The 26,568-nt window shown below is 45.2% G+C and overlaps 1 protein-coding gene across 1 annotated transcript; it reads right to left on the minus strand.

The window, feature by feature from the left end:
• Positions 1-338: 338 nt before the first annotated feature.
• On the minus strand, positions 339-25,347 carry Lbr (lamin B receptor). Its single transcript, XM_052201307.1, has 14 exons — positions 25,232-25,347; positions 21,309-21,487; positions 19,334-19,537; positions 16,146-16,229; positions 15,727-15,919; positions 13,618-13,814; positions 10,706-10,760; positions 6,664-6,855; positions 5,928-6,031; positions 5,111-5,236; positions 3,941-4,109; positions 2,510-2,590; positions 2,286-2,408; positions 339-2,050 (listed from the first exon to the last, which is right to left on the minus strand). Exons 2-14 carry the CDS (start codon positions 21,471-21,473, stop codon positions 1,890-1,892), a joined length of 1,854 nt encoding a protein of 617 aa, XP_052057267.1. The 5' UTR covers positions 21,474-21,487; positions 25,232-25,347; the 3' UTR covers positions 339-1,889.
• Positions 25,348-26,568: the final 1,221 nt, after the last annotated feature.

Here is a 26,568-nt window from a genome sequence, read left to right on the forward strand (position 1 = left end):
TGGGAATTCTATCCCTACCCCTAAGCCCTGAGATTCCATTGTGGGGATTTTGTTTTTTGTTTTTTTGTTTTTTTGTTTTTTTTTTTTTTTTTAAGACAAGGTCTCTAGGCCAGGATGGCTTCAAATACATGGCGATCCTCCTACTCGACCTCCTGGACTGGACTGCTGTGGTGCAGGAGTGAACTACCGTTGGGTCAGGCTCTAAAATCCTTGCTTTGCTATATAAGCCTGCTGTTCAAGTCCCTGGGTTCCTACCGTTCAGAAAGACTCAAAAAAGAAAAAAAGTCCTAGGGAAAAAAAGCGGGTGGGGGGTGGTGTGGCAAAACGAGAAATGAGGCTCTACCAGCAACTCTTTATTTTCAACTTTTTGTTTCCAACCAAAAATTTATTACAAAGCTTGCCAAACATCAAATTAAAAACAGCTTGCACCTGATATCCAGATACTGTGGCACTGCCCACCCTTTCAGTACCAGGCAAAGAACCCAATGTCTTTAGTCTTACCTAAAGTTTCCTTCTAAGCTTATTAGCACATACCATGTTGATACCAGGAGAAAAGAAAGCATGATAGAAACCACCTGCTGAATATCTTAGGATGACAGACTGCAGAGTGTTAACATGTCATGATCACAGGAGCAGAGCCACTTAGTATTCAGGGCAGGTGACCTGAATACTCTGCATCTGGCTCATGTGATATGTGTAATAGAAACCCAAATGTACACACACTATATGTACTGCATCCTTATGTTTATAAAAAAGTCTAGTGAACTTGCCACTTGTCCTGCTCTGGGACAGTTACTATGAAACTAATTAACCTTGCTAGAACTGAATGGCTACAACCAGTTTGTACACATCTATTAAACTGAGAGAGAAAACTTAAAAGTAGTATCAGGTTGAACTCCTTTCTAGAGCGCTCTAAAAACATAAAGGATACAAAATAGAATAAACTGTATTAGCTAAACAGTAGCAAAAACACTGTTGAATTGTAAGTCAAAAAATATATAAAAATAGTAGCCTAAAAATGGCAATTTTTCCAACACCAATGTGTGTAAAATGTTTAAATAGTGCTGTTACTCCAAAAATATATTTTTTTTCTACTTGCAACAGTTTATAAAGGCAAACACACCTGCAAATTGAGGTAGCAAAGCCAAATTCACAAACTTTGGATAAAGAAATATAACTTTCCTATGCTTTAACTTTAAATGAATTGTAATTCCTTTACACTTTTAAATTCACATTACTTTACAAAACTTAATTTAAAACACAGAAAATATTTTTGATAAAAAAACTACTTAGTTTCTGACAATTATCTCACATTCAAACACTGTACAGAAAAATCAAAAGTCATCATATATTACATAAAAGTAGTCTATGTGTTTATATTTCCCAAATGCACTTTTGAAGGCTGAGGTGGAGTCACTGCTATGAATGGTCTCCCTTAAACCAGGTCCTGCAAGCAATCTGCCCTTGTTCTTCCAATATACCATCAATAGTGGGTTGGGTTTTGCTTGATTTATAGACTAATAAACTGACTTAAAGAGAATTCTGTTCAAAGCACGATGAAACGTAGATGTAATTTAAGAGTTTTCAATTAAGAAAAATCAAATGGCAAAAAGAAAAAATTTTGGAAAAAAAACTACAAAAAGTTCAGATTTTTAGGGATTAAAATTTTCCTATGAATAAGCAAAAATTATACCATCTCTGTAATTCCCCTTACATTAACTGCCATACTTTAATAAGAATAAATTCAACTACATTAAAAGATGTACTATTTGGCTCTATAGTCCTGACTCAAAAACAAACCTAGAGATCCTGTCAGTGCATCAAGTTAGTTCATTTGGACTTTCCTTGTTTCTGCGCGGTCTGCGCTGCGAGGCAAGCAGCAGCGCAGGTCAGTAAATGTAGGGAACTATGCGGTAGGGCACGCGCTGGCAGTACTTCTCCCAGGCGACGCCATATTTCCTCCTGCACTGGTGCTCATCACGGGCCTCTCGATGGATAAGCAACGCGGTGAAGTAGATGACGTAGAAGTAAGGCAGGAGGTGGTTAAAGCCTGTAGGGAACACAGTGGCTACATGATTCCTCTGTTTTCCCACAATGCACTAAGAGCCAAGGTACACCAAATACAAACTAAACCTTCCATTACCGTCTCCTTAGAAAAACTACCTCAAGACATTCCCAATCCCCTCAGAAGTAGACAACGCCTGTCAGACCCCGGAGCTGCCTAGAACTCCAACAAATGGCCTATCTCTATCCAGAGAAAGTCACATTAGCACTGAGATGCTTACCACAAGGGAGGGACCACGCCAGAGCCATGATGAGATCGCCCAAGTAATTGGGATGGCGAACAAAACCCCACCATCCAGAAACAAGCAGACTCTTCCCTGTGGAAGTAGGAATGGTCTTCAAATCTATATAAAAACAAAACCTATTTTAATGACTTCTAATAAAGAGAGGCATAAAAATCTACATGTAATAAATAGAAATCAACAAATTAAAAGTCAGTCCTTACGTGCAAGCTTTGAATCAGTGGGATTCTTCCGGAATGCATTTTTCTGAGAGTTTGCACAACGGAAGATTACATATCCACACACTGAAATTTTAAAATATTTTCCTGTTAGTAATTTAGATGTAATGTAGCATCTAAAATCTTACTCATCATCCATCTTGAAGGCAAACACTGCCAGCCATACCCAGAAAGTACAGTGTATGAGACAGCAACAAGTGACAGTGACTACAGGCAACCTTACTGCCTGTAGAAAACAGTGTTTGCCCTTCAGGGTGATTCCCTCATTCCCCCCTCCAACTTGGGATTTATTAAAATTTCAACAGACCCTAATATGGAACTACTATGATAAGATCTGAATAACAAGAAATAACAAATCTCCACTTCAGCATCTCGTTCAGATAGAAGCAGATTGTGCTGGATAACTCAGGTGCCACTGACACGAATAAGCAAACCAATGGAGAAACTACACCTTCATTACAGACACTCATCAGTGTCATAAAACTAGCTCTATTTGAAGTTCAATGGTTCTTTTCCTATCCAGGAGGTTCTGAAGAATTAAATGACAAAGAAATAAAGGAGAACCATGTGAACTGACAACCCCTGGGTGTGGCAGCCTCCAGCAGCCCCGGGGGACCTGCCCACCTTACATGTGCTGCTTGCTCCTGCAGTGAGCCTCCCATCCTGCACGAACCCACTGAGCCTCCAGTTAAACCCACAGCCTCAGTAAGTTCAAGCTGCCATTCTCCGGAGGACTGACTCCTGTCATGTAGGCCCTCAGTGTATTGTCTGAGCTGCTCAGGCTACAGTGAGACCAAAAGTTGTATAAAGACCAATTCCTTTTCTCTTTTTTTTTTTTTTTTTTTCGAGATAGGGTTTCTCTGTCTGTCCTAGAACTCACTTTGTAGACCAGGCTGGCCTTGAACTCAGAGATCCACCTGCCTCTGCCTCCCAAGTGCTGGGACTAAAGCCATGCGCCACCATCGCCCAGCTACCAATTTCATTTTTAAGATCTCTTTTAAAAATGTAGGCATTAGATGAAAATTATTCCTAAAGCAATTCTTTTTTTTGTTTGGTTTTTTGGATTTGTTTTTTTTCAAGACAGGGTTTCTGTGTATAGCCCTGACTGGTCTCGAACTCAAATCCACCTGCCTCTGCCTCCCAGAGTGCTGGGATTATAGGCATGCGCCACCACCACCCAGCCCTGCAATTCATTTTATTTAAGTTAAATTGCTTAAAAATAGAAGATGTTGTCTGGTGAGAACTAGTGGGGAGCTAGCATGTATTCCCTCTTTTTGCAAACTTGACAATTTTTTCAGTACTTATCCATCATAAATTATTTCAAGCCTGTGATCAAGTACGATGGCATGTGACAGACACCAACCAGAAACAGCAAACACGGTGTCTCAGACTGCAGAGGCTGAGACGAGCACTCACGTTTCAGAGCAATGATGACAGAAGCCAATGGCCAGGACAAGTCATGGGGATGGTTGACCAGGTAAAAGGCCTGCAGGCTGTAAGTAAATGGAACCCACACTAAGTCTCCAAAAGCCAGCATGAAGCCAAAGCCATCGTGGGTGATGTCCATGGTGGTCAGCAATGCTTCCTAAAATGACAGATGGGAAGAAAGGAAAGCCATCTTACGGTTAGAGTGCTAATTCATGGTCAAGTAGATGAAGTGAAGGCACACCAAAATAGTGAAAGGCAGGTTCAGTTGCCGCATCCCACCCAACCCACAAAAGTCCTACAGTAACAGGCCTCTGCCCAGGCCCTCCCAGACCTCACCTTCCTCCACCCCCAGCCTCGGTCCCTTCCCTGAACAGCCCTTCTCAGATGCCAGCATCCTACGATCTCCCCTGCAATGTAAGCCTCAGTTTTCAAATGTACATGCCCCAGTGCCTAGCAAGGAGTAATGGGTTCAAGATGTATCTGTGGAGCTGGGCAGTGGTGGCGCACACCTTTAATCCCGGCACTTGGGAGGCAGAGGCAGGGGGATTTCTGAGTTCGAGGCCAGCCAGGGCTACAGAGAAACCCTGTCTTACAAACAAACAAAGATGTATCTATGGAAAGAACAATCAGCTCTCATAGAGTTGTAGTGAAAACTAGTTCTGGGTTAAAGAAAAAAGCAGTCCCTGTGAGGGCATCTAGCCCAGATCATACTGGGCAAGATGAGAGTTCATAGATCCAGGCCCTAAGGCTCACAACCTAGATGTCAGAATGATGTTAAATGCTTAGAAAGTCATTTCCAAATAAGAGTTGTCGACACACCCTCAAGTGTCCACGTGCAGGCCCCTTGAGCCACCTCTTCATTATCAACACAAGCTATAGCAGAAGCAAGCTACACTGCCCTGATTCTGTATATAACCAACTTGAGCGTTCCCCGGAGGAAAGGCAAAGGCTCATCAACTCTCAAAACTGCTTGACTTCATGGTCTCCAAGAATTCAGCTCTTTTTAAAATTAACTACCTTGTTCAGGTACAGAAATACACTCCGATAATCCCAATTTGGGAGGTTAAGGTGGGAAGATCACAAGTCTAAACCAGCATGGACTACTAGGACCTCAAAAATAAGCAAACAAACAAATATTTTAAAAACCTAACAAATTACCTCATTCCAGAGGGCATCCACCACATAGAAGAGCTGGAAACTGTTAACCAAGATCATCGCCAAGGACGGGGCACTACGTTCCTGTATTTTCATTTCCGCCAAAAGCATCACCAAGTTAATAACCACCTAGAAAGAGAGACACTCACAGGAACAAGCAGAGATGAGACCCCAGTGCACACTGCCCTTGGCCACCAAAGAACATGACAGCTTAACCCTAACGTGTGTCACTTCTCTGCCACTCTTGACAACACATGGAATCTCTGATCAAGAGAACACAGTCTTACGAATAGTATTCTTCAAAACAGTGACACAGGCACAAGAGCCTAAGGAACCAATACAGCTGAGGAGACCAGGGTGAAAGGATGGAGCACCCAACAAGCATTACGGATCTCCTCAGTAACACTGTCCTTGACTGGACTGTGACTGGGCGCGCTATTATTAGTACAGGAATCCAGCTAAAGAAATGGAATTCTTGGTTCTATTTCTGTAATTCTCCAAGTCTGAAACTGGGTCAAATAAGGCTTTACTGAAAAGGGAAAAGAAACTAATTTTTATATTATTCCATCTACACTATCACTTCCTAGATAAATGTAATAAAAATTGAAAGAAAAAAATCTGTGATGTTTAATAATCCATAAGTTATCTTAAATCGATTCTATATATATATATATATATATATAGTAAGAAAATAGTTTGTGTTAAGACACAATTGGGGAAAACTATAATCTTCAAAAATCGCCTACATTTCCTTCTAAATACAAGATGAAGTTATACCACTGAAATTATTCAAAAAAAAAAAAAAAAAAAAAAGACATACCCATCCAATCAGTCCAGGGCGCAATTCACAGAAGAACTTGAGATCAAAAGCACCAAGTCGAGGGTTTAATTCACGACCAATGAAAAAGTCATAGATGGCATTTCCTGTGAAGGAGACAGTGTTTACCTCAACAGTGTGCTGACCTAGTCCACTGTGCTCCCTGAGGAGACTGCCAGGGAGAAGCAAAGCAGGAAGGTAGACTAGGAAGCCTGGCTGGTGGCTGAGAGCTGGAGACAGACGCCTCTAAGGCAGCCACAGGTGCAGGTTAAACATGCGATGGCTTCTTTTGTTCTGTAGATTAGGTCTCAGTATGTAGCCCAGGCTGGCCTGGAACTTTAGATCAGGAGGGCCTCAAACTCACAGAAATCCTCTGGCTTCTGCCTGGCAAGTGCTCAGACTAAAGGTATGTGCCTCCACACCCAGTCCATAGGAAACTTTAAAAAAAAATCTTAGGTTAGAACCAAATAACTTTCAGCCTGCTTTTAAGGAATTTACTACTTGACAAAAGTAGATGGAGTCAGAGCTGCTAAAGGTTTTTAGTCACATACTAAGGTTAATGAGAACTAAACAGAAAAGCATGAGAAAAAAATTTTGCCTTCAATTTTTTTTCTTCACTTCTTTTCTATGTCTCTTTATTTCCCATAATTAAACTAGACCAAAAACAATCTACTCAAGAGTAGCCATGGCTACCAGGGCTCTGGACACAAGCCATGTTACACATGATGTAACTGCTCACCAGAACTGGCAGGTGACAGCTCATGCCTTGGGGCTTTCAGAGAGCGGGCGTAGAGGTAGACACTCAGGACCACGGAGAACCCGGTGGCTGCCAGTGCGAACTGCAGGAAGTGAGTGTACAGGTAGCACAGCTCTGTGCCCCAGAAGGCAGCGGCTCCCAAGGCTGCTGACGTCAGGATGAAGGCGTGCAATCCTTTAAAGAGAGAACAGAGTTAATCAACATCATTCATCCTGGGGCTACATTTGGGGGTTTTCTGAGACAAGTCACACTAGGTTGCCCAAACTGGCCTTAAATTTCTGGGCTCAAAAAGACCCCCTACCTCCACCCCAAACACAGGAGCTGCCAGCCAATGCAGTGTTTTTCTGTTTATTTAAATCTTCATCTCATTATCCAGATTATTTTCATAAATACACAAATAAGCAATGTGCTTAAGATACAATCTTCATTGTAAATACCACAGCTCTTGTACTTTTAAGACTCTTGTCTTTTAGGAATGCTAACATTCTTCTGCAATATGAACCATCATTATCCACTGATAATTAAAGCCAAGTTGAAATTTACTATTAATCTGAAAAGAATCTATCTCAAATGCACTCACTACTAGAGTTCAAAGTCAAGTAACTCCCAAAAGAGTCACACAAGAACACATTTTCAAGTCTAACGCCACGACCTAACAGCAGAATGATCTCAGTAGGCATACAGCTATAAATATTTATGTTGACACTCACTAGATGGTAACAATACAAAAAGATTCTAGTCACATTCTGCCACATAGAAAATGGATATTAAGATACCATACCCTCACAGTAGAGGCCATAATAAAACCTGAGAAAACCAAGTGTGGATACTCATACTTGTAATCCCAGCACATGGCCAAACAAGGCTATCCTCCAATGCACAGACGGCCAGCAGACTGAGAGCCCCAAGAGAAGCCACAAACCACAGGCCAGTCTATTGGTGCTGCCTGCCCATTTGGGGCAGGAAGTGGACAATTTCACCTTTTGGTTAAAGAGATCATCTTTCTTACAAGAACTGAAGTACACATGAAGTCAGCAAATTATATTTCAACTAACAGTCAAACACAAAAAAGTCATGGTCATTAATGAGAGGATTTCTAAGCTTTGATAAAATAGTCACAAATTTGCTTTCTAGAGCCACATTTTCTACATACCAAGTTTACTCCAAAGAATAAACCCTTATAAAATTTATGAAGTGGTCAATACAATTTTTGATTAATCAATCACTCAGAATGTCTTAGGAATTTCCTTAATAGTAAAATCCCATAAAAAGAAATCAAGTACTATTAGAAGCACAAACAGAGGAGGGAAGTCTTTACACAAGGACCAAGGGCTCAGGTGCAGTACTTGGCCTCTGGACAGACCACACCCTCCATAGAGACAAAGCAAAAACAAAACGGGCTAAGAAAACCCCAAACACCAAGAGCAGGAGACCTGGAAGGAAAGTAGAACTGCAGCAGGAGCAGGCCAGCACTGCAGCAGGAGCAGGCCAGCACTGCAGCAGGAGCAGGCCAGCACTGACAGCGAGACACAGGTTCCATTAGTAAGGCGGTGGGCAAAAACACAAAGCTGTCCAGCATCAGCAAACACAGTCTCAGTCAGGCACACAGCCGCTAGGACGGCATGCAGCTTGGCACCTAAAGGCAGGCAGTCCCAAAAGCACTTCTGCTTCCCGTCTAGCACCTGTAGATTGATTTTAGTTAAGAATGCTAGCTAAGCCAGTGAGCAAGTCCCACCCAAAACTAGAAAACAAGGGGGAAGCTAAACATTAAAATTTATTCAGACCATTCCAGGCTTCGAGTGGTTTAACTTAGGAAGTTTCACACTGTATCATGCACAATACAAAAGCAAGACACATTCAGCACTCAAATCTGGATTCAGACTAGCAACATACAACGTCCACTCCTAGTACTGGACTGCAATGAGCTACATGATCCCACAGGTGACCAAAAGATAACTCTCCAGTGGTCTGTGCTGCTAAGCCAGGACACTGGCAGGTCAACTGTAGAAAATGCATTTTCACCCTAAGGTATAGGCAACATTAAGATAGACTTATGTGAACGTACGCCCAATCACAATGTGAAGAGCATATGTCATAAAATTCTAGAAATAAATGACATTACCCAGTTTAGTAAACTGGAAAGCCTGTTAAGGATTAACCACCACACAGACTCCTAAAGTCATGCTAATGGCACTTCTCTGGCTTCAGAAGGTAAAGCTGTATGGAGCCCCTAGCACATGTGCTGACTATCAAGATATTCAGATAAAAGAGCCTTTTCACAAGCTGTTACACAAGCTCCAAGCTGCCTTCTGTACTCAGCACGCATGCACCAGTGCGTGCCCACATAGCTCTCTAGTGCCAACTGTGTAGTAAACACAAGCTAGCCCAGAAAACTACATTCCTCCAGGAAAAGTCCACTAAACAGAAAAGACACTGATGTGGCAAGCCATAACTGTCAGAAAATAAAACAGGCAAGAAGGAACCCAAAACTTTCTCCTGGCTTTTGCAGTTACAGCAGTCCCACACCCTTCCTCGCATCTTCCCCTTCATAAGAAGCAATACTGACTACAGCTTCCTGGTGTAAAACGCACAGGGAAAGATACAGCTTTCAGGCAAAGAGTTGACAAGAGTGAACACACACTCAAAAGACAGCTCGCAGGCCAGTCAGCTGGCCCCAGGCACACAAGGACAGGAATGGCTGGCTCCTAGGTGGGAGGGACTGGAATGTGTACAACAATGGGGGAGCCTTCAGAAAGCCAAGAGGATGCCTGCTATGGTAAAACCTTAAGACACTTGTTGAATGATGGTGTACTGGCTGGTTGCGTGTCAACTTGACACAGGCTGGAGTTATCACAGAGAAAGCAGCTTTAGTTGAGGAAAGGCCTCCATGAGATCCAGCTGTGAGGCATTTTCTCAATTAGTGATCAAGGCGGGAGGGCCCCTTGTGGGTGGTACCATCCCTGGGCTGGTAGTCTTGGGTTCTATAAGAGAGCAGGCTGAGCAAGCCAGGAGAAGCAAGCCAGTAAGAAACATCCCTCCATGGCCTCAGCTCCTGTTTCCTGACCTGCTTGAGTTCCAGTCCTGATTTCCTTTAGTGATGAACAACAGTGTAGAAGTGTAAGCTGAATAAAGCCTTTCCTCCCCAACCTGCTTCTTGGTCATGATGTTTATACAGGAATAGAAAACTAAGACAGATGGTAAGTGCTATTAAGAAAACAAAGCACACTGGAGAGATCACTCTAGTTAAAAGTATTTGTTAGGCACTGAAGGGATGGCTCAGCATTCAAAAGCACACACTGTTCTTTCAGAGGACCCAGGTTCAGTTCCAGCACCATGCAGTAACTGACAACCACCTGTAACTCCAGTTCCAGGAATCCAACACTTCTAACCTCCAACAGCTCCCACTGCACACACATGATGCATACGAATACACTCAGACACACACACAAACAAATATTTAAAAAAAAATATTTAACCACAAAAAAAAAAAAAAAAAAAAGGTAAGGGGAAACATCTGCTCTTCTCAACCTAGGAACACAGGCTGGGTTCCCGGGATGCTCAAAATAATCAGTAACTCCAGTTCCAAGGGCCCAGTACCCTCTTCTGACTTCCATGGGCACCAGGTACACATGTAATACAATACTATATTATATCTCACACACACACACACACACACACAAATAAATCTTTAAAAGGAAAAAGGAAACAAAACTAACCAGGCTAGTAGCACTCACTTATAATGCCAGAACTCAGGAGGCTGAAGCAGAAGGGCTAGCCTGTACTACAAAGTGAGCTCCAGGCTCACCTGGGTGACGTGGTGATGCCCTATCTCAAAGTAAAAGAACAGAAGATACTAAGAGTACTATTCTGTTTTACACATGTTTTTCATAAGCTGGAATAAGCCAATTTATCTACAAGTTCTTCAAACTACTAAAAGATAATCTATTGTTCAATATCCTAGTATATTAGCTCCAACAATTTAAAAATTATAAAAGTTATGCCATTGAGTATTTAAGAAAATCACCATTCAGTCTATACTTGAGTCTTCTTCCATCAACAAGAGGTGTTCCTTCTACAACCTTAAAAGAAAAAAAAATACATTACTTTTATTTAAAAATTAAAGGACATTATCATCTTTGTTTTTTCAGACAGATTTTTCTGTGCAACAGCCCTGGCTGTCCTGGAACTAACTTTGTAGACCAGGCTGGCCTCCACCTCACAGAGATCCACCTGCCTCTGCATCCAGAATGCTGAAATTAAAGGTGTATAGCACCACACCCAGCTCATATTTCTTACATTTATATACACAAATGTGTGTGTGTATGTGTGTGTAAACTTCTCAAACTCTTGAATTTCATTATACCCAAGAAAGTAGGAAACACAGTAGTATTCTAGTAGTTGATGACACAACCTCACTGTAGGGATTTACCTTAAACATATGTAGTTAATTATTTTTCAATGCACCAAGACTATTGCAAAAACCACCCTCACCAAACCACTCCGCATACAATAAAAGATTAGTGTGCTCAAAACTCTCTACTGCCTATCAATGACAGAACAGTCTAACCCCACTATCTCTCATTTATGAGGTTCTTTAAAAATTTTACACAGACACACACATACACATATCCAGAAAACCCACAACAGGTTAGAACCAGAAAAACAATTAGCTTAAAATCCTTTCATAGCTATCACCTTGTCCTTCCTTGTCTCCTTATATTTGGTCTTTATGTGAAGGAGGGAAGGAGGGAAGGAAAGAAGGAAGGAGGACCACAGGAAAACGAATGGGCTTAAAATGTATGAAGTGAGGTCACACAAACTCAAAAAAAATGATGTGTGTGCTGTTTCTCATATGGGGAATCTAGCCATAAGTATGTATGTAAACAAGTTTAATACAAGAAGAGAGATTCCTGTCAACTGGGCTGTGTGCTGTCAACACCGTGTATGCTCTGACCTGCTCCACTGCACACACACTCCTGTACTATGATAAGCTTGCATCCCAAGTGGGAACCATGATGGCACACCCAAAGCACAGTGATGCCCAAGAGGGTGGTGCGAATACTGCCTGAGGGTGCAGACACTCTGAGCTGTCTAATACTAAGATACCATCCTCTTCCAGCACCTGTTCCTCTGCTGTGGAAGGGAAGCCCAGGGCAGAAACCTAAAACCTGAGATCACAGCAATAGCGAAACCCTAAGCGGTCCTTCTCAATTGCAGGTGTCTTCTTGGGCCTTAGTGTGACAGTACAGATGGACGATTTCTCAAGTGACACTATGTCTGTGTGTATGCAGGATGTTTATGTTTTCCCTGAGTCTGAACAGAGCCCTGGAGTAAGAACGGACAACCCCTTACAGCGGGAGTCCACAGCACCGAGTCTGCAGCCCTACCCTCCTAACGCAACTTCCAGCTGGCAAAGATGCACTCTCCTAAGAAGATCTGAAATGAATTATGCACTTCTTAGGGCAGCTCATGTTCTTTGAACACAGCTCAAAGGAAAGGCACTACAACTGAAAGACCACACTTGCATGGGAGTCTGAAAAGAACACTGTGTTCTTAGCAACAGCTCCTAAGGATCAAAACTAGAAATAGTTTACTCTTGTGTTCTGGGGTTTTTTGTTAAATCCACTGAGCTCAGAAGACAATGATTTAAGGTGTTGCACCTACAAGTGAACACACTGAGGCCCCAGGGTGTTCTTTAGCTGCCACTAGTAAGAGTTAGGCTGATGGCAAATAACTTATCTTTCCTGTTAGAACTGAAAATAGGTGTGATTAAAAAAAAAAAAAATACTGGGGGCTGAAGAGATGGCTCAGTGGTTAAGAACAGTGGCTGCTCTTCCAGAGGTCCTGAGTTCAATTCCTAGCAACCAGCTCACAGATCAGATACCCTCTTCTGGTGTGTCTGAAGACTGCAACAGTGTACTCACATAATTGGATCCAAGACCCTCTTCTGGTGTGTCAGTGACAGCATGCTCATATACATAAAATAAATCTTAAAAAAAAATACAACTGAGTATCATCTTGATAAGACCCAGAATCTCCTAGGAGCAAAGCTCTAGGCACAGCTTTGAGGAAGTTTCTAGATTGTGTTGAGCTGTAAAGACAAACGTTCCCTAGTGTGAGAGGCTCCATGTCACGGGCTGGGTTCCCGGACTGGAGAAACGGGAGAAGAGCTGGAGCAATGGCTCAGTGGCGACAAGAGCCCAGCCTGCTCTTCCCCCTTCCCGGGCCTGGGAAAACCTCCACACACAGAGATGCTTCACAACCAGCTCCTCCAGCCCTAGGGGATCTCAGTCCTCTCTGGCCTCTGAGTTCTGCGCACACACAGTGCATGGACATAGATGTAGGCAAAAACACCCGTACACACAATTATAAAACTGTTTAAAAGGGGAGAGCAAGCTGAGTACCAGTATTCACTGTCTCTCTGCTTCCGCCCGGACACTGGCTCTCTCCTCAACACCGTTCCTCTGCTGTCATGGATGTTACCCTCAAAGCCTGAGCCAAAGTAAATCCTTTTCTTCTTCTTGTTTCGTTTTGCCCCTTGGCTTTTGTCAGGTATTTTATTGAAAAAGAAAGAAAAGTAATGTAGGAAATGAGATAAATCCAAGTTGTATTTTTAAAGTTATGCTTAATAAGTTAAAAGTTACAGAGCACAGGAATAAGTTTCAGTGTATGACGGACAGCTTCTAACTTTGAAACTGCTAGAAATGTAAGCAATGACAAAGAAGTTAGACAAGTTTCACAAAACCACGCTCCTTCAGCAAAACCGTACCTTCAACCAGGGTGGAACATGTTTTTAATCCAAGTACTGCGGAGGCAGAGGCAGATGGATCTCTGTGAGTTCAAGACCAACCTGGTCTACAGAATGAGTTCCAAGTCATCCAAGGCTACACAGCAAGGACCATGTCTCCCAAAAACAAAACAACAATAAAACCTTACCTTCCCAACTGGTACAAGGTAGAAGAGAACTTGAACGAAAAACCAGAGGAGGTAAACGCCGCACACCCTGGTTTCCCACAGCTCGTGGAGAGCCGGCAGAGGCGGGGGGAACTGGAGCAGCCCGGGGTCATCCTGCCTGCACTGCAGCAGCAGCAGGACGACACAGGTGGGCAGGCCGAGCATAAGGAAGGACGCACCTGCAAGCAACCAGGCCTGTCAGACCCCACTTCAGTCAGCTTTGTTTAGTTCTTAAAAATCATGTGGCTTTTTATTTATATGTATTTTACTTTCAGGGCAAAACTAGATCTGGCTAGCTGCCTGAAACCAATTTCATTTGAAATTCATTGAAAACTCATCTAGGGGCTGAAGAATCCGTCAGCTTGGTGGTTAAAAGCACTTGCTCTCTCAGGACCTGCACTCAGTTCCCAGCACCCACACGGTGGCTCACAGCCATCTGTATGTAACTCTAGTTCCAGGGAGGCCGACATCCTCTTCTGAGGTCCCTGAACAACAGGTATACATGGGGTACATATAACAAATATACAGGTAAGCATTCACACATATAAAATGAAAAAATAAATCTTAAGCAAAACTCTCCCTGTCTTGGCTGGGAAAATGTCTCAGCAGGTAAGGGCATCTGACACCGAGCTCAGAGCCAGCATTGCCGTGAGCCCCAGAGCGTTAGCTGGCTTGCTTACTCTCCACCCCCACCCCCAAAGTAATAATAAAATTGAGCGACTTTTACTCTCTCTCATTTCCAGTGAGCACACAGCCCTGGGTGAGTGACACAAGCACAGCTCCACCTCAGAGACCAGACTTTCAACTCCAGCCACAAAAGAGCAAGTGAGGGGACCCAGAGACCAACACCTGCTGGGCTAATGTGGCTGCACAGCCTCGGGTAGCCCTGGCCTGGAACTCTATAGATCCTCCTCAGCCTCCCAGCCTGGAACTCTATAGATCCTCCTCAGCCTCCCAGCCTGGAACTCTATAGATCCTCCTCAGCCTCCCAGCCTGGAACTCTATAGATCCTCCTCAGCCTCCCAGCCTGGAACTCTATAGATCCTCCTCAGCCTCCCAGCTCTGGTTCACAGGCACGAGCCACTTAGCTCAAGCCTGAAAATGAGCCCTTTAGTCTTCACAGTAGACTTGCTATCCATAACTTTCTAACATGTAACACTGTCACACACGTGCAGACTCTGAGTGGTGACGGCAAGCAGAGATGGCGGGCTGTCCCCAGCTCGCATCTCACTCACCGCAGGCTCTGCACATGACACTGCTTTGTTTTGGGTTTTTCCCATTATTTATTCACTTTACATCCCAACTGCAGCGCCCCTCCCATAGCCCCTCCTCCATGCTCCCTGGGCACCAACCTACCCTGGAACATCAAGTCACTGCAGGACTAGGAGCATCCTCTCCCACTGAGGCCAGACAGACAGCCCAGTTAGGGAAGCAGGATCCAGAGACAGGCAACAGAGTCACCCACCCACTCAACCTTCCGACCCAAAATTTGTCCTGCCTGCAAGAAGCACAGGGACAAAAATGGAGCAGAGACTAAGGGAATGGCCAACCAAAGATTGGCCCAACTCGAGACCCATCCCATGGGCAAGACCCAATCCCTGCCATTATCAATGACTCAGTTATGCTTGCAGACAGGAGCCTAGCAGAACTGTCCTCTGGGAGGCCCCCACACATGCATTCGTTGAGCAGGCAGGGAAGGCAGCAGGAGGCGTCCCGCTGCCCTTGCTCCTGCAGTGAAGGGCAGCCAGGCCCTCCCTGCCCTCTCCTCATCCCTGCCCCTACAGGACCACCACGACCTTCCTGCACCCTTCCCCAAGGCAAAGCCCCTGCATCATGGCTTTAGAGTTAGCATCCTTTAGTTGTGCCTTATGGCTTGTCCATCTACCCCTGTGTGTCCAGTGCACCGCCCCGTCATGTACACATACCACACGGCCATAGCTCCCAGCTCAGGCCTTCACGCCACTGTCCCTTCTCTGGAAAGTCCTTCCCTAGTCCTCCACCTCCTCAATCTCTTCCTGCTGCAGAAAGACCTGCACATAAGAGCAACTCTGCCCACCCTTTTTCCTTCCTAATGGGGGTTCTAACACCTACCAGGTACTCCTCCAAACTCCAAGTCCTTCCTCTGTGGAGTGGTCACTTGAAAGGATCCCAAAGGTGCAGGTCCTTTGGTGACACGGTTTTGTTCCTCAGACTCTATTTCTTTGGCTTTAACCTCTTCTCTCCTGGGACGAAGGCTGTACTGTGTTGCTATATAGCTGTCTTCTGTTGACAAAATGACTCTTTCCTAGTTTAAAAAAAAAAAAGATTATATATATATATATATATATATAGTCTATATTTAATGCAAGCACTACTAACTCAACATCTCTGTAGAGCTGTGAATGTACAAGAGTAAGTGTGTTAATCACATGCAGTCCTAAGGATAGAACATGAACAACAAACTCCAGTGTGAGTGTGAGTGTGAGTGTGAGGGAAAGGGTGCCTGCCGCCGAGGAAGCTGTGCTGCCTACCTGCTTGTCTCTGTAAGGCGTGGTGTTCTTCTCCATGTGCTCCGGCTCCCCGTTGTACACATTGACGCTGTTTTCAAATGGCTTCTAAATGGGATATGAAGCAGCACAATCAGCGCTGCCCTGACTAGAGCACCACAATGAGAACGTTACTACTGGGAATGAAGCAGAGTCAAGATAAAAACCATCTAGAGATGCAGTCAACTCGACTTCCTGGTCCTCAAAAGTCAGCTCTGACATGCCTCAAACTTGTGGCAATCCTCCAGCCTCACTCACCTCCTGCCTGAGCACTGAGATTACAGCTATGGAACACTATGTTTTGGAACAGGCTTCTACATTAACTTTCCTATCTTCCAAACCCCTTTATACTAAATGCTTTAGTAACTTCACTGTCATACGGTTAACATTTCTATAAAATGCAGGTGAGTAAAACCTGGCAAATTCACTCATTAGCTAGACATAAAAATGAGGAAGAGACTTTCAGCCACCCTCCACTGCCAACAGTGGGAAGACCGGGGGCTTGCGTTCCCTGCTACTTGGGCTTTACCTTACTATCTTCCTACCTCTTGACTCAGCCTCTGAGTGTCTTACTGAAGAAAGAAAAGGATTTAGCTTGCAAGAACTTTTTAAGGCAATGGTTGCAACAGCCTCTCTCCTCCTCTGTAAAGACTGTCAATGAACTAAAGCACTCCTGAGTCAAGAAGAAAACAAAAGCCCAAGCATGCCCTTCAGGAGACCAGCCCGCACGTGGCAGCTTTAGCACATCAGGGGTTCTAGGTCAACTGAGCAACAAAGCATGCGCCATACACCTGAGTTTACCCAGATGTCAGTGAATGAGCCAGCTGTCACCAAATGAAGACACAAGCTAAAAAGCTATGTGCAGCATGTCAGGTTTTAAATAATCTCTACTAACCACAGATAAACCAGCCAGTCGGCTACCTCTAAACCACGCTGACTCCACACCAGTACTTTCCGTGAGTACTCAACACTGTGAGGTAAAGTACTGAGATCACAACCAGGGGTGGAAAAGAGCGATCACAGCATGATGTCCAAAGCTGAGGCAGCCTAAATGGAGGCTTACACACACACACACACACACACACACACACACACATATATACACACCGCCGCAGTACGTTAGGCTCTGCTGGTGAGGGGCAGAGGCAACCTGGAGCTCTTCCATCAACAAAAGAGCACAGCACGAAAATGAAAGATGTCACAGAGAGCAGTTCCCTCCTTCCCACCATGTGGTAGAGGCACTGAAGGGAACGACAAGCTCACTGTCATAGGAAAACAGAGTGGGGGACTGGAGAAATGGCTCAACAGGTAAGAGCACTGACTGCTCTTGCAGAGGTCCTGAGTTCAAATCCCAGCAACCACATGGTAGCCCACAACCAGCCGTAACGAGATCTGATGCCTTCTTCAGGTGTGTCTGAAGACAACTACAATTTATAACAATAAGTAAATCTTTAGGCCAGAGGAGCAAACAGAGTGAGCGGGCTGAAGGCTGACCAGAGCCAGCAGAGGTCCTGAATTCGTGTACTCGTATACATAAATAAATCAGAAAGGAAGGAAGGAAGGAAAGAAGAAAAGAAGAAAAGAAGGAAAGAAGGAAAGAAGGAAAGAAAGAAGAAAAAACACAGTCTGAAAAAGGGAGGTGAAAATCTGACATCCTCTGGGGTGGGAGGCCTGTTAAACCCTCAGATGGGAACCAAGCACCCCACAGTCTTGACCCTGGCATAAGCATGCTCACCCAGTCTAGCAACGTATTTCAAGCCTCTGGTCTGCACTGTCCATCTCCTAGCACTTTCAATTTCCTCAAAGCTAAGCCTTAGCAGATACTAGATACTATAGAAAAGTGTTTAGAACAGTGAAGTTGAAAAGAAAACACCAGGCTGCACACAGAACTAACTTTCACAGAAATGTGTGTATATCTTGTGATATTTACTATGGAACACAAAAGAAAGAGGAAAGTACGGCATGGTAGTTATTCTCACTAGTTTAACTTTTCTTTTTCTTTTTTTTTTTTTTGTTTGTTTGTTTTTTCAAGACAGGGATTCTTTGTGTAGCCCTGGCTGTCCTGGAAATCACTCTGGCCTCAAATTCAGAAATCGACCTGCCTCTGCCTCCCAAGTGCTGGGATTAAAGATGTGCGCCACCACTGCCTGGCTTTTTTTTTTTTTTTAAACATTTTAAAGTCTATAAAAGCACTCCACACAGTCTAGTTTTTAAGATTATTAGAAGCCTGTATGCTCTGTTTCCAGAAGAGCTAACATTTAATGAGTGGAATACAGAAAGCATTCTTTTTACTTAAACACTCTGCTCTAGTGTCTAAAACAGTGGCTCTCAATTTGTGAGTCACAGCACCCTTAGCAAACCTCTATCTATACCCCAAAAATACTTACACTAAGATTCATAGCAGAAGCAAAATTAGAGCTGTGAAGTAACAACAACATAATCATATAGGGGGGTCACCACAGCATGAGGAACTACTGTATTTAAGAGTCGCAGCATTAGGAAGGTTGAGAACAAATGATTTAAAATATTCATTCATTAACTGTGGTAGCTTACACTGTGATCTCAGAACTGAGCAAACAGAGGCAGGAGAATTTTATGAAGTAAAAAAACTATACTACTACATAAAATGAAATACTTGTTGGCTAGGTCTTAGGGTCCACACACGTCTACACACACATGAAAGTCATTCCACTGAAAACAGCATTTTTAAACAGCGAGTGATCGAGCACACTGAGCGAGCAGGAACATCTAACGGAGCAGGAACGTCTAACCGAGCAGCTGGCTCCTCCCTCCATGGCCTACAAGCCTCATCTCAATGTAAACACTATAGGGCTCCTAGTGATGTCATGATAGCTTCCCTCGGGCAGAAAGGCTTGCCTTCAACTTCAATGATAGGAGCTCAATCCTTTAAACACAATGAGTGGAAGGAGAGAAAGGACTCCAGACAGCTCTCCTCCAACCTCCACAGGGTGGTCACACACATACCAAACACACAAACACGTGCACATGTACACACACACACACTGAAAAACTTAAAAATAGAAAACCATTTTTCTTGGATATTCTAAGAAACTATACATTTCTTTTTCAGATACTTGCTAACAAAAGGGCAAATAATCCGACTAAGCACTTGTACAAGGGAAGCCAGTGCAGCGGGCAGATGAAGTAAGTACCAACACAAGCGGAGTCAGTTTAACTTGCAGAAATTCCTTCCTCATCTCCTTCTTTATGTCAGCCTGGTGGGATGCAGAGGCGGATCTTCTGGAGCCTTTCGGCGCCCTGCCCGGGGACCGGGAGCGTGATCTTGAGCGGCTGCGGCGGCGCGAAGGAGAGCTGGAAATTGAGCCACTTTTTCTTTGCTTAAAGGATTTTAAAGGCTGGAAAGGGAAAGGCCACAGAGATGTTAGTGGAGCAGTCACATCCAGTGGCAGGCAGGGCTGTGCCATCAGTTGTCTGTTGTCCTGCATTCTAAACCCACGGGTCTGAGAACTGAGCGCAGCGTGATGCTGCAACAGCCCAGCTCCCAGGCTGCCCCTGCTCTGCGAGCTTGGAAGGTGTCTCCCTGGAATCAGTCACTACATCACATCCCTATCATATACTCCCAGCAACACCAGAGAGGCTTGGAACTGTCTAAAACTGACATGGCAATGCGAGATAATTAGCATGCAACCAATTTTTCAAACAGCAGCCCTACAGAGTCACTCTTACACAAACTCAGGTTCTTAAAAACAGACAAGTTAAATTCCTTGCTCAGCTCCCCCTCTGCCCTAATCCACTGCAAACCACTCCTTCCTTGTTTCCAGGGGTAGAGATCTGATTCGGGCAAACCCTGGGCCTCTGTCCAGGCCCTGTTTTATGTAGCCCTCAGCTCTTAAATGACCACTAAAAGCATCAAGAGAAGCCATATTCCATATGGCTGGAGTTGCCCCCTAAACTACAGAAACCCCCTGAGCCATGAAGCCTAAAACATTTACTAAAACATAGTGTTCATCCATAGACCATGCCTGGGTCTAAACTATTGGTTAATACAAGGTCCAACACTGCAAAGTTCTGAGACGTTTTAGAGCATTCTGACTAAGCAATTATTACATGCCTAGAGAATCTTACAAAACTCTGCAGCTTTATTTATCCTTTTTTCATAGAAATTAATTTTTATGCATTTTATGTTAAGTATTTGTATACTATGGCTCAATATTTTAAAACCCATACCATTAATAGACAGGCTTGGAAGGGGAAGCTGTGAGCTGGCCTCAAACCTAGTAAATGTCACTCTCTCTGATTACATCACCAGTGTTGAAGAAACCCAAGCCCTGCCATGTGGTAGCACACACCTTTATCCCAGCACTCATGAGGCAGGGACAGGCCAATCTCTGAGTTTGAGACAAGCCTGGTTTACAGAGTGAGTTCTAGGACAGCAGGGGCTACACAGAGGAACCCAGTCCTGAAAAAGAAAAGAGAAGGGGAGGGGAGGACAGAGGAGGGGAGGGGAGGGGAGAAAGAGAGGAAAGGAAGAGAAGAGGAAGGAAGGAGGAGGGAAGAGGGAAAGAGGAGAGGGAAAGGAGGGAGAGGAGGAAGAGAGGGGAGGGGAGGAAAGAGAGGAGGAAGAGAAAAGTCAAGCCTATTAACCCCTCCCCCAGCCTGTCTCCAAATGGTCCCTGACCTGCCAGCATCACCCACGGCCTTTAGGATGCTGCCCTCCCTATGGTTTTTCCACCTGTCCTAGCACTCAGCTCGGAAAAAACTGTGCTAAAAAAATTCCTAAAAAACCAGGGCCCTTTCCTGTGTCACAGCACCCACTGCAAACACCTCACAGAATGATCAGACAGACCCAATGGCATGAGCTTTGAGATCTGGGCCCACACCTCATTCACATAGTCCCAGAGGCAAGAACAGCATGTGCCCCAGAGCCCCCAGAGCCCCCAGAGCCCCAAGAGCCCCAAGAGCCCCAAGAGCCCCAAGAGCCCCAGAGCCCCAGAGCCCCAGAGCCCCAGAGCCCCAGAGCCCCAGAGCCCCAGAGCCCCAGAGCCCCAGAGCCCCAGAGCCCCAGAGCCCCAGAGCCCCAGAGCCCCAGAGCCCCAGAGCCCGAGTCTGGCATGAGCCTCCAGCTCCTCCCACCCACTGCAGACTACGGCAGACATACATACTTACCTTGATATCATTCTCCTTCAGTTCCAGTTCGGTGCCATCTTTGTATTTTACAGTGTAGAGCTGGGATTTGTTGTCATGGCTCAGAATTTCTACTTCATAGTAAAGGGAGCTCCCAGGCCATCGACCTCTGACCACTTCACCCTCTGCAAACTTCCTACTTGGCATTTTCTAAAATTAGTCTGAACAATTTTAAAGAAAAAAAAATTAGTCAATGATTATTACTTACTTTTTTGGACTAAGTTGTTCACTAAAACAACTTTCTAGTTGGCTTAGCTTTAGGGCCAGGAAGCCAAGGAAGGAGGGAATGTACAACTCCTTATTTTACGGATGACAGGGCTTAAGCTTCAAGTTAATGCTTTGTCAAAGTTCACAAACTCAGGTGAGAGAATAGCAGAGCAACACAAAATATCATGTGAGCTTCATTCGATTTCATTCGGAAACACTTTGTGGGAGATGACTTAGCCACTGGAGCAGACTGGAGCACACTGAGGACTAAACCATGACAATGTAACAGGCGCCACACTGGACAACTTAGAATGCTCCCCTGCAGTAACCAAAAATCAGGGCACACCTCAAAAGGGACACTTATTTTTTATGTATAGATCCACATGTCATTCTTTTCAAAAACTTTAAAATTCATCAAATTATATCTTTAACAAGCTACCTTACTGGAAAATAATAAAACTATGAGACAAACTGGGAAAATTTAAAATGCCCATTAGCATTAATATAACCTACCAACAGGAAGGACTTCAAATCTATAATGAATAACATATTTGAGGTTTCCTTCATAAAATTCATCAAATTATATCTTTAACAAGCTACCTTACTGGAAAATAATAAAACTATGAGACAAACTGGGAAAATTTAAAATGCCCATTAGCATTAATATAACCTACCAACAGGAAGGACTTCAAATCTATAATGAATAACATATTTGAGGTTTCCTTCATATGGTTTGCATTCTCTGAGTCTCCCAAGTGCATACCAGTTAACTCTGCCTGCCGGAGGATCCACCCACCTAAGCTAAGCTGTGCACTGCTCACGCCCACAGCTGACACCTACGCCAACTCTAACATTCTCTGCCACTGTTTCAAAACATGGCCCATGAAACCTTCAATACTTCAAGAAACCACAATTTTCAAGAATTATCATTGACATGAGGTAATATCAAATGATGGCTGTGCTAGGAGCTCTGAGGTGATATTTCTCTCTCCACTGACCGGTAGATTCACAGGATAAAGCCAGGGCTCTGATACCAATGATACGCAAGCAGCAGACAGAAAGACTCCTTCAGCTAACGATGCCACCAGCTAAGCAAGTCTCCACACATCACCTAAGCACACAGACACACTCCTCACACTCCTGCCAAGAGCTGGTTATGCAACACGAAAGACTCTTGCAGATTGTGGAATTAAGGAGAAAGTTGCATTACCTACCCCTCCCAAGAAAGTTTTTCTAAATACATTTCTTCACTGTTAATCCCCTGAAGAAAAAAAAGACTTCACAAGCTTCATTTGTTTAGACAGATAACAGATGAAAGAAAACGAAAGTGCTTATCTGGTGATGAGAGGTTCATTACGGAGGCTGCCTCAGTCTCCCTAACTGGTGAGATAGCATCTCTGGGGTAATGAGTATGTTTGGTAGCTTTAGGAATGAAGTTAGGCTGCCTGATGGGTACTGGTGGGCCCTTGGGAGCAGGGAAGCAATGGCCCACATCTGCTCAAGGAGGAGGGACACAAAAACGGAAGGTGACAACAGAAAGCTTTGTCCATTTCGACACTTAGTTCCAAGTTGCCCTGGACAAAGAGGAAGGAAATGTGCTGGGCTTCCTTCTCTGATTCCCCACCCCTCTTCCTCCCCAGACTACCCCAAATCAATCAGGTCCTCTTACACTGGTCTTCCAAAGTTTCAGAAAGATCACAATGTCTTTGTATATGAAGATGCCAGGAGAATCTCAAACTTAACACTTCAAAAACTTGAAATATGAATGCCAGTAGGATCTCAAACAATACTTCAAAAACTTGAAATATGAACACTTTGGGGCTTGGGGACCACCTGCACCTTTAAAAGGCCCTGGGACAGATTTATTCTGGACCATCTGAACCATCCAGTCCTTGTTAATAATCATCACATCCAGGTACTACACCCAGGCCTGATCCTGTTTAACTTTAGAGATCTGATGAAATCTGGAGGATTAGGATGCTATGGCCCTAGACTCGTTATTTCTCTATTGCATCTCGAAGACACAACGTTAACTATATGGGTCCAACAAGGAACACAAGTCAAAGTAAAAAACAAAACAACAACAACAAAAAAAACTTCTATTACCTATTAAATACTTTGGGATACAAAAATCAAGGCACCCAGTAGATATTTGAGCCTCAATTTTTCAAAAACGTGTCTATAATGTGTAAGATATGAAATTTGATCCCCAAGAAAAAAGAAAAGGAAAAGAATTAAGAACTGAGATTGACTGGGGATGGTGGCTTTAATCCCACTATTCGTGAGGCAGAGGAAAACAGATCTCTTCGAGTTAAAGGTCTGCTTAGTCTACACTGTGATCTTGTCTTAACAAAACAAACAAACAAAAAAAACCCCACAAACACAAAACAAGAACTGACACTTGATGGTGATTATTTCATATGGCAGGTGGAGAATGACCTTGTCTTAAGAGACAATAAAGAATGGGCTGGCAACAAGGTGTGCATGCCACTTTGCACAAAATCCACAGTCAGAAGAAGCTATGCATCTCAAAATATTGCACAGCTGGAGATAATTATACTGAACAGAACAAGAAGGCTCCAGACATGTGTGTGCATTCTTATGCACCCAAGTAACAAGCCAAGAGATGCAAACAGGCTTCCCTAAACAAACAGGTGTTTGCAAAGAAAAGTTGCTTACTAAACACCGTACCCTCAACCACACAAGGCAGAAATTCAAGGATCCTCAGGCATTTTTTTATTCTATCAAGCCAGATTCTTGCTAACCCGAGGGTCATTTGGCACTGGACTCCTCACATATTACGGTACAATATATATCACTAGGTATCAATGCAACAAATTCCTTTCTACTATGCTCGGGAGCGTTACAAGGCTCTTTAATCCTTTCTCCACTTTCCCAAATTCACTTACTGTGGCAGAAAGAAAAAGCTCAAATGATGTCTAACAGCTACCCTTTAACACCTGAGCCGGCACAGGCCTGCTAGGCAAAATGCAAACAGGTAGGCGTTCGCAGCGTCAGTGCCCCTTGAGAGCCACGCAGGAGAAAACTGGCTCTACAGGCAGAGTGGCCTTTTCACTTAAAACCCAAAAGCACACTAATCGTTATGGTCCTTACTCACCGCGCCCCCATGCCCATCATCACCCTCTCTCCCGAGTCGGTCCTCCATCCCGCGATTCTCTGTAGCCCCATCTCCTCCCTCCGAGCAGCTGCTACTTTGCAACCCCAGACCTACTCCTGCTGGTGCACCTGAGCCCCGGCCCTCGCACACCAAGTGCGCTCGCTACACGCGGCGGGCGCAACGCCAGGCCAGGCCAGCCCGCCTTCGCCGAAGTGCCCCGGGGCAGGCCCTCCACACCGGAGTGCGCACTGTGCGGCCCTCGAAGCCGCTGGAGGCGCGAGGCCGGCTGTCACCTCGCAGAAGCACTCACAAGGCCCCGGACGAGCGGGACGGCGCTCGGGCAGGACCCCGAGGCGGTTAACTCCTCCCCCGAAGGCGGCCGGCACTCCGAGGGCCCGGACGCCGCGGCGAGCACAGCCCGGGCCGCCCGGGGCTCCCAACGCGCGCGTCCCAGACGAGGAGGAGGGGTGTCCGCCATCCGAAACCCGCGCTCGGCTTCCGGCCCGCGCGGCCCCAGCCTCGCCGGCCGCCCCGGAGAACCCGATCTCCACACGCGGCGGGAACCCGCACAGACGCTCACCTGGCCGCGCTCCTGCGCGAACTCCAGCGGCTCCGGGACAGTCACCAGCAGCCCGCGGCGATTCCGCGCGCGACACAGGCAGCCGCGTTCTCGCGCCTCCAAGGTCCCGCCCCTAGCGAGGCGCCCTCAGCTCCCCATTGGTCCCTCGACCTTTTGAATCATCGCCGGCGCTGGCTATTGGTCGAGGCCCAGTGGCGCGTCCTGCCCCGCCGGCTCGTGAGCGTCCGCCGTCCCCGCCCGGTTTATCTCGGCGGCCCAGGCACCGAGCCGCGCTTAGCCTTGCACCCTCCCGCGGAGCTGTCCCGCCCGGCGGTCAGTGAGGAGGGTGAAGCTCGGACACCAGGCCGAAGCGTCGGATACTGTCACCCCGCGCACGGGCCGTGTGTAACCTCGGGGAGCCAGCGGGCCGCGCTCTCAGCCCAGCCACGGCCGAAGCCCGTGGGCTCTGCCTCCCGCCTGGACCCGACCCCAGCAGGCCTCCCCTTTCTCTCGCCACCACTGGTTGGCTCTTTCCTTCCTCTCGGGTTGAGGGTTCAAAGCAGTTCGTTAAACCCCTACTCCGTGCTGTTTTTAAAGGTATTTCCAACATCCCTTAGTAAATGCGTCAGAGTGGATGCCTGCTTCGGAAGCACTGTGGGATCAGATGCAAGGCTGAATGGGTCTTCTCATCCGCAGCATAGCTTCAGGTGCACCGCGCTGTTTTGGTTACAGACTAGTGAGTGCCTCAGAGCCCTTCCTGAGAACAAGTGCTCACATCGAATTGTCATTGCCTAGGGGTTTGCCCTGGGTGGAAATCTAAACCACAGATGTACGCATCAAGAAACCTCTAAACGTAAATTTTGGCAAATCCCTAAAACTTCAGCTGTTAAAGATGAATCCTACTCCGAGTCCTGCAGCAAATGTCACAGAAAGGAAAACACTATGGGGAGAGCATCCTTTAAGAGAGATACTACTTAGCGGGGCGGCGGTGGCCCACTCCTGTAATCCCAGCACTCTGGGAGGCAGAGACAGGCGAATTTCTGGTCTACAGAGTGAGTTCCAGGACAGCCAGGGCTACACAGAGAAACCCTGTCTTGAAAAAACCAAATCCAAAAAACGGAAAGAGAGAAAGAGAGAGAGATACTACTCCTAATACCAAAGACATTCTTCACTCATATTTTTACCCAGAGTCAAGGTTTCATTGGGTTTCCTCTACAGCACATATAAGCATTTCCACTTACAAAAGACCAGAGTGGGGGAAACCTTATTGTAAACTTCGGCTTATAGAGTTTAAAAGAAAAAGGTCCATGAGTCTGGAGAGACAGCACAGACGAAGTATAAGAACCTTGTGACCCTCA

This window comes from Apodemus sylvaticus, chromosome 12 (assembly GCF_947179515.1).
Source record: "Apodemus sylvaticus chromosome 12, mApoSyl1.1, whole genome shotgun sequence".
Classification (NCBI taxonomy): Eukaryota; Metazoa; Chordata; class Mammalia; order Rodentia; family Muridae; genus Apodemus; species Apodemus sylvaticus.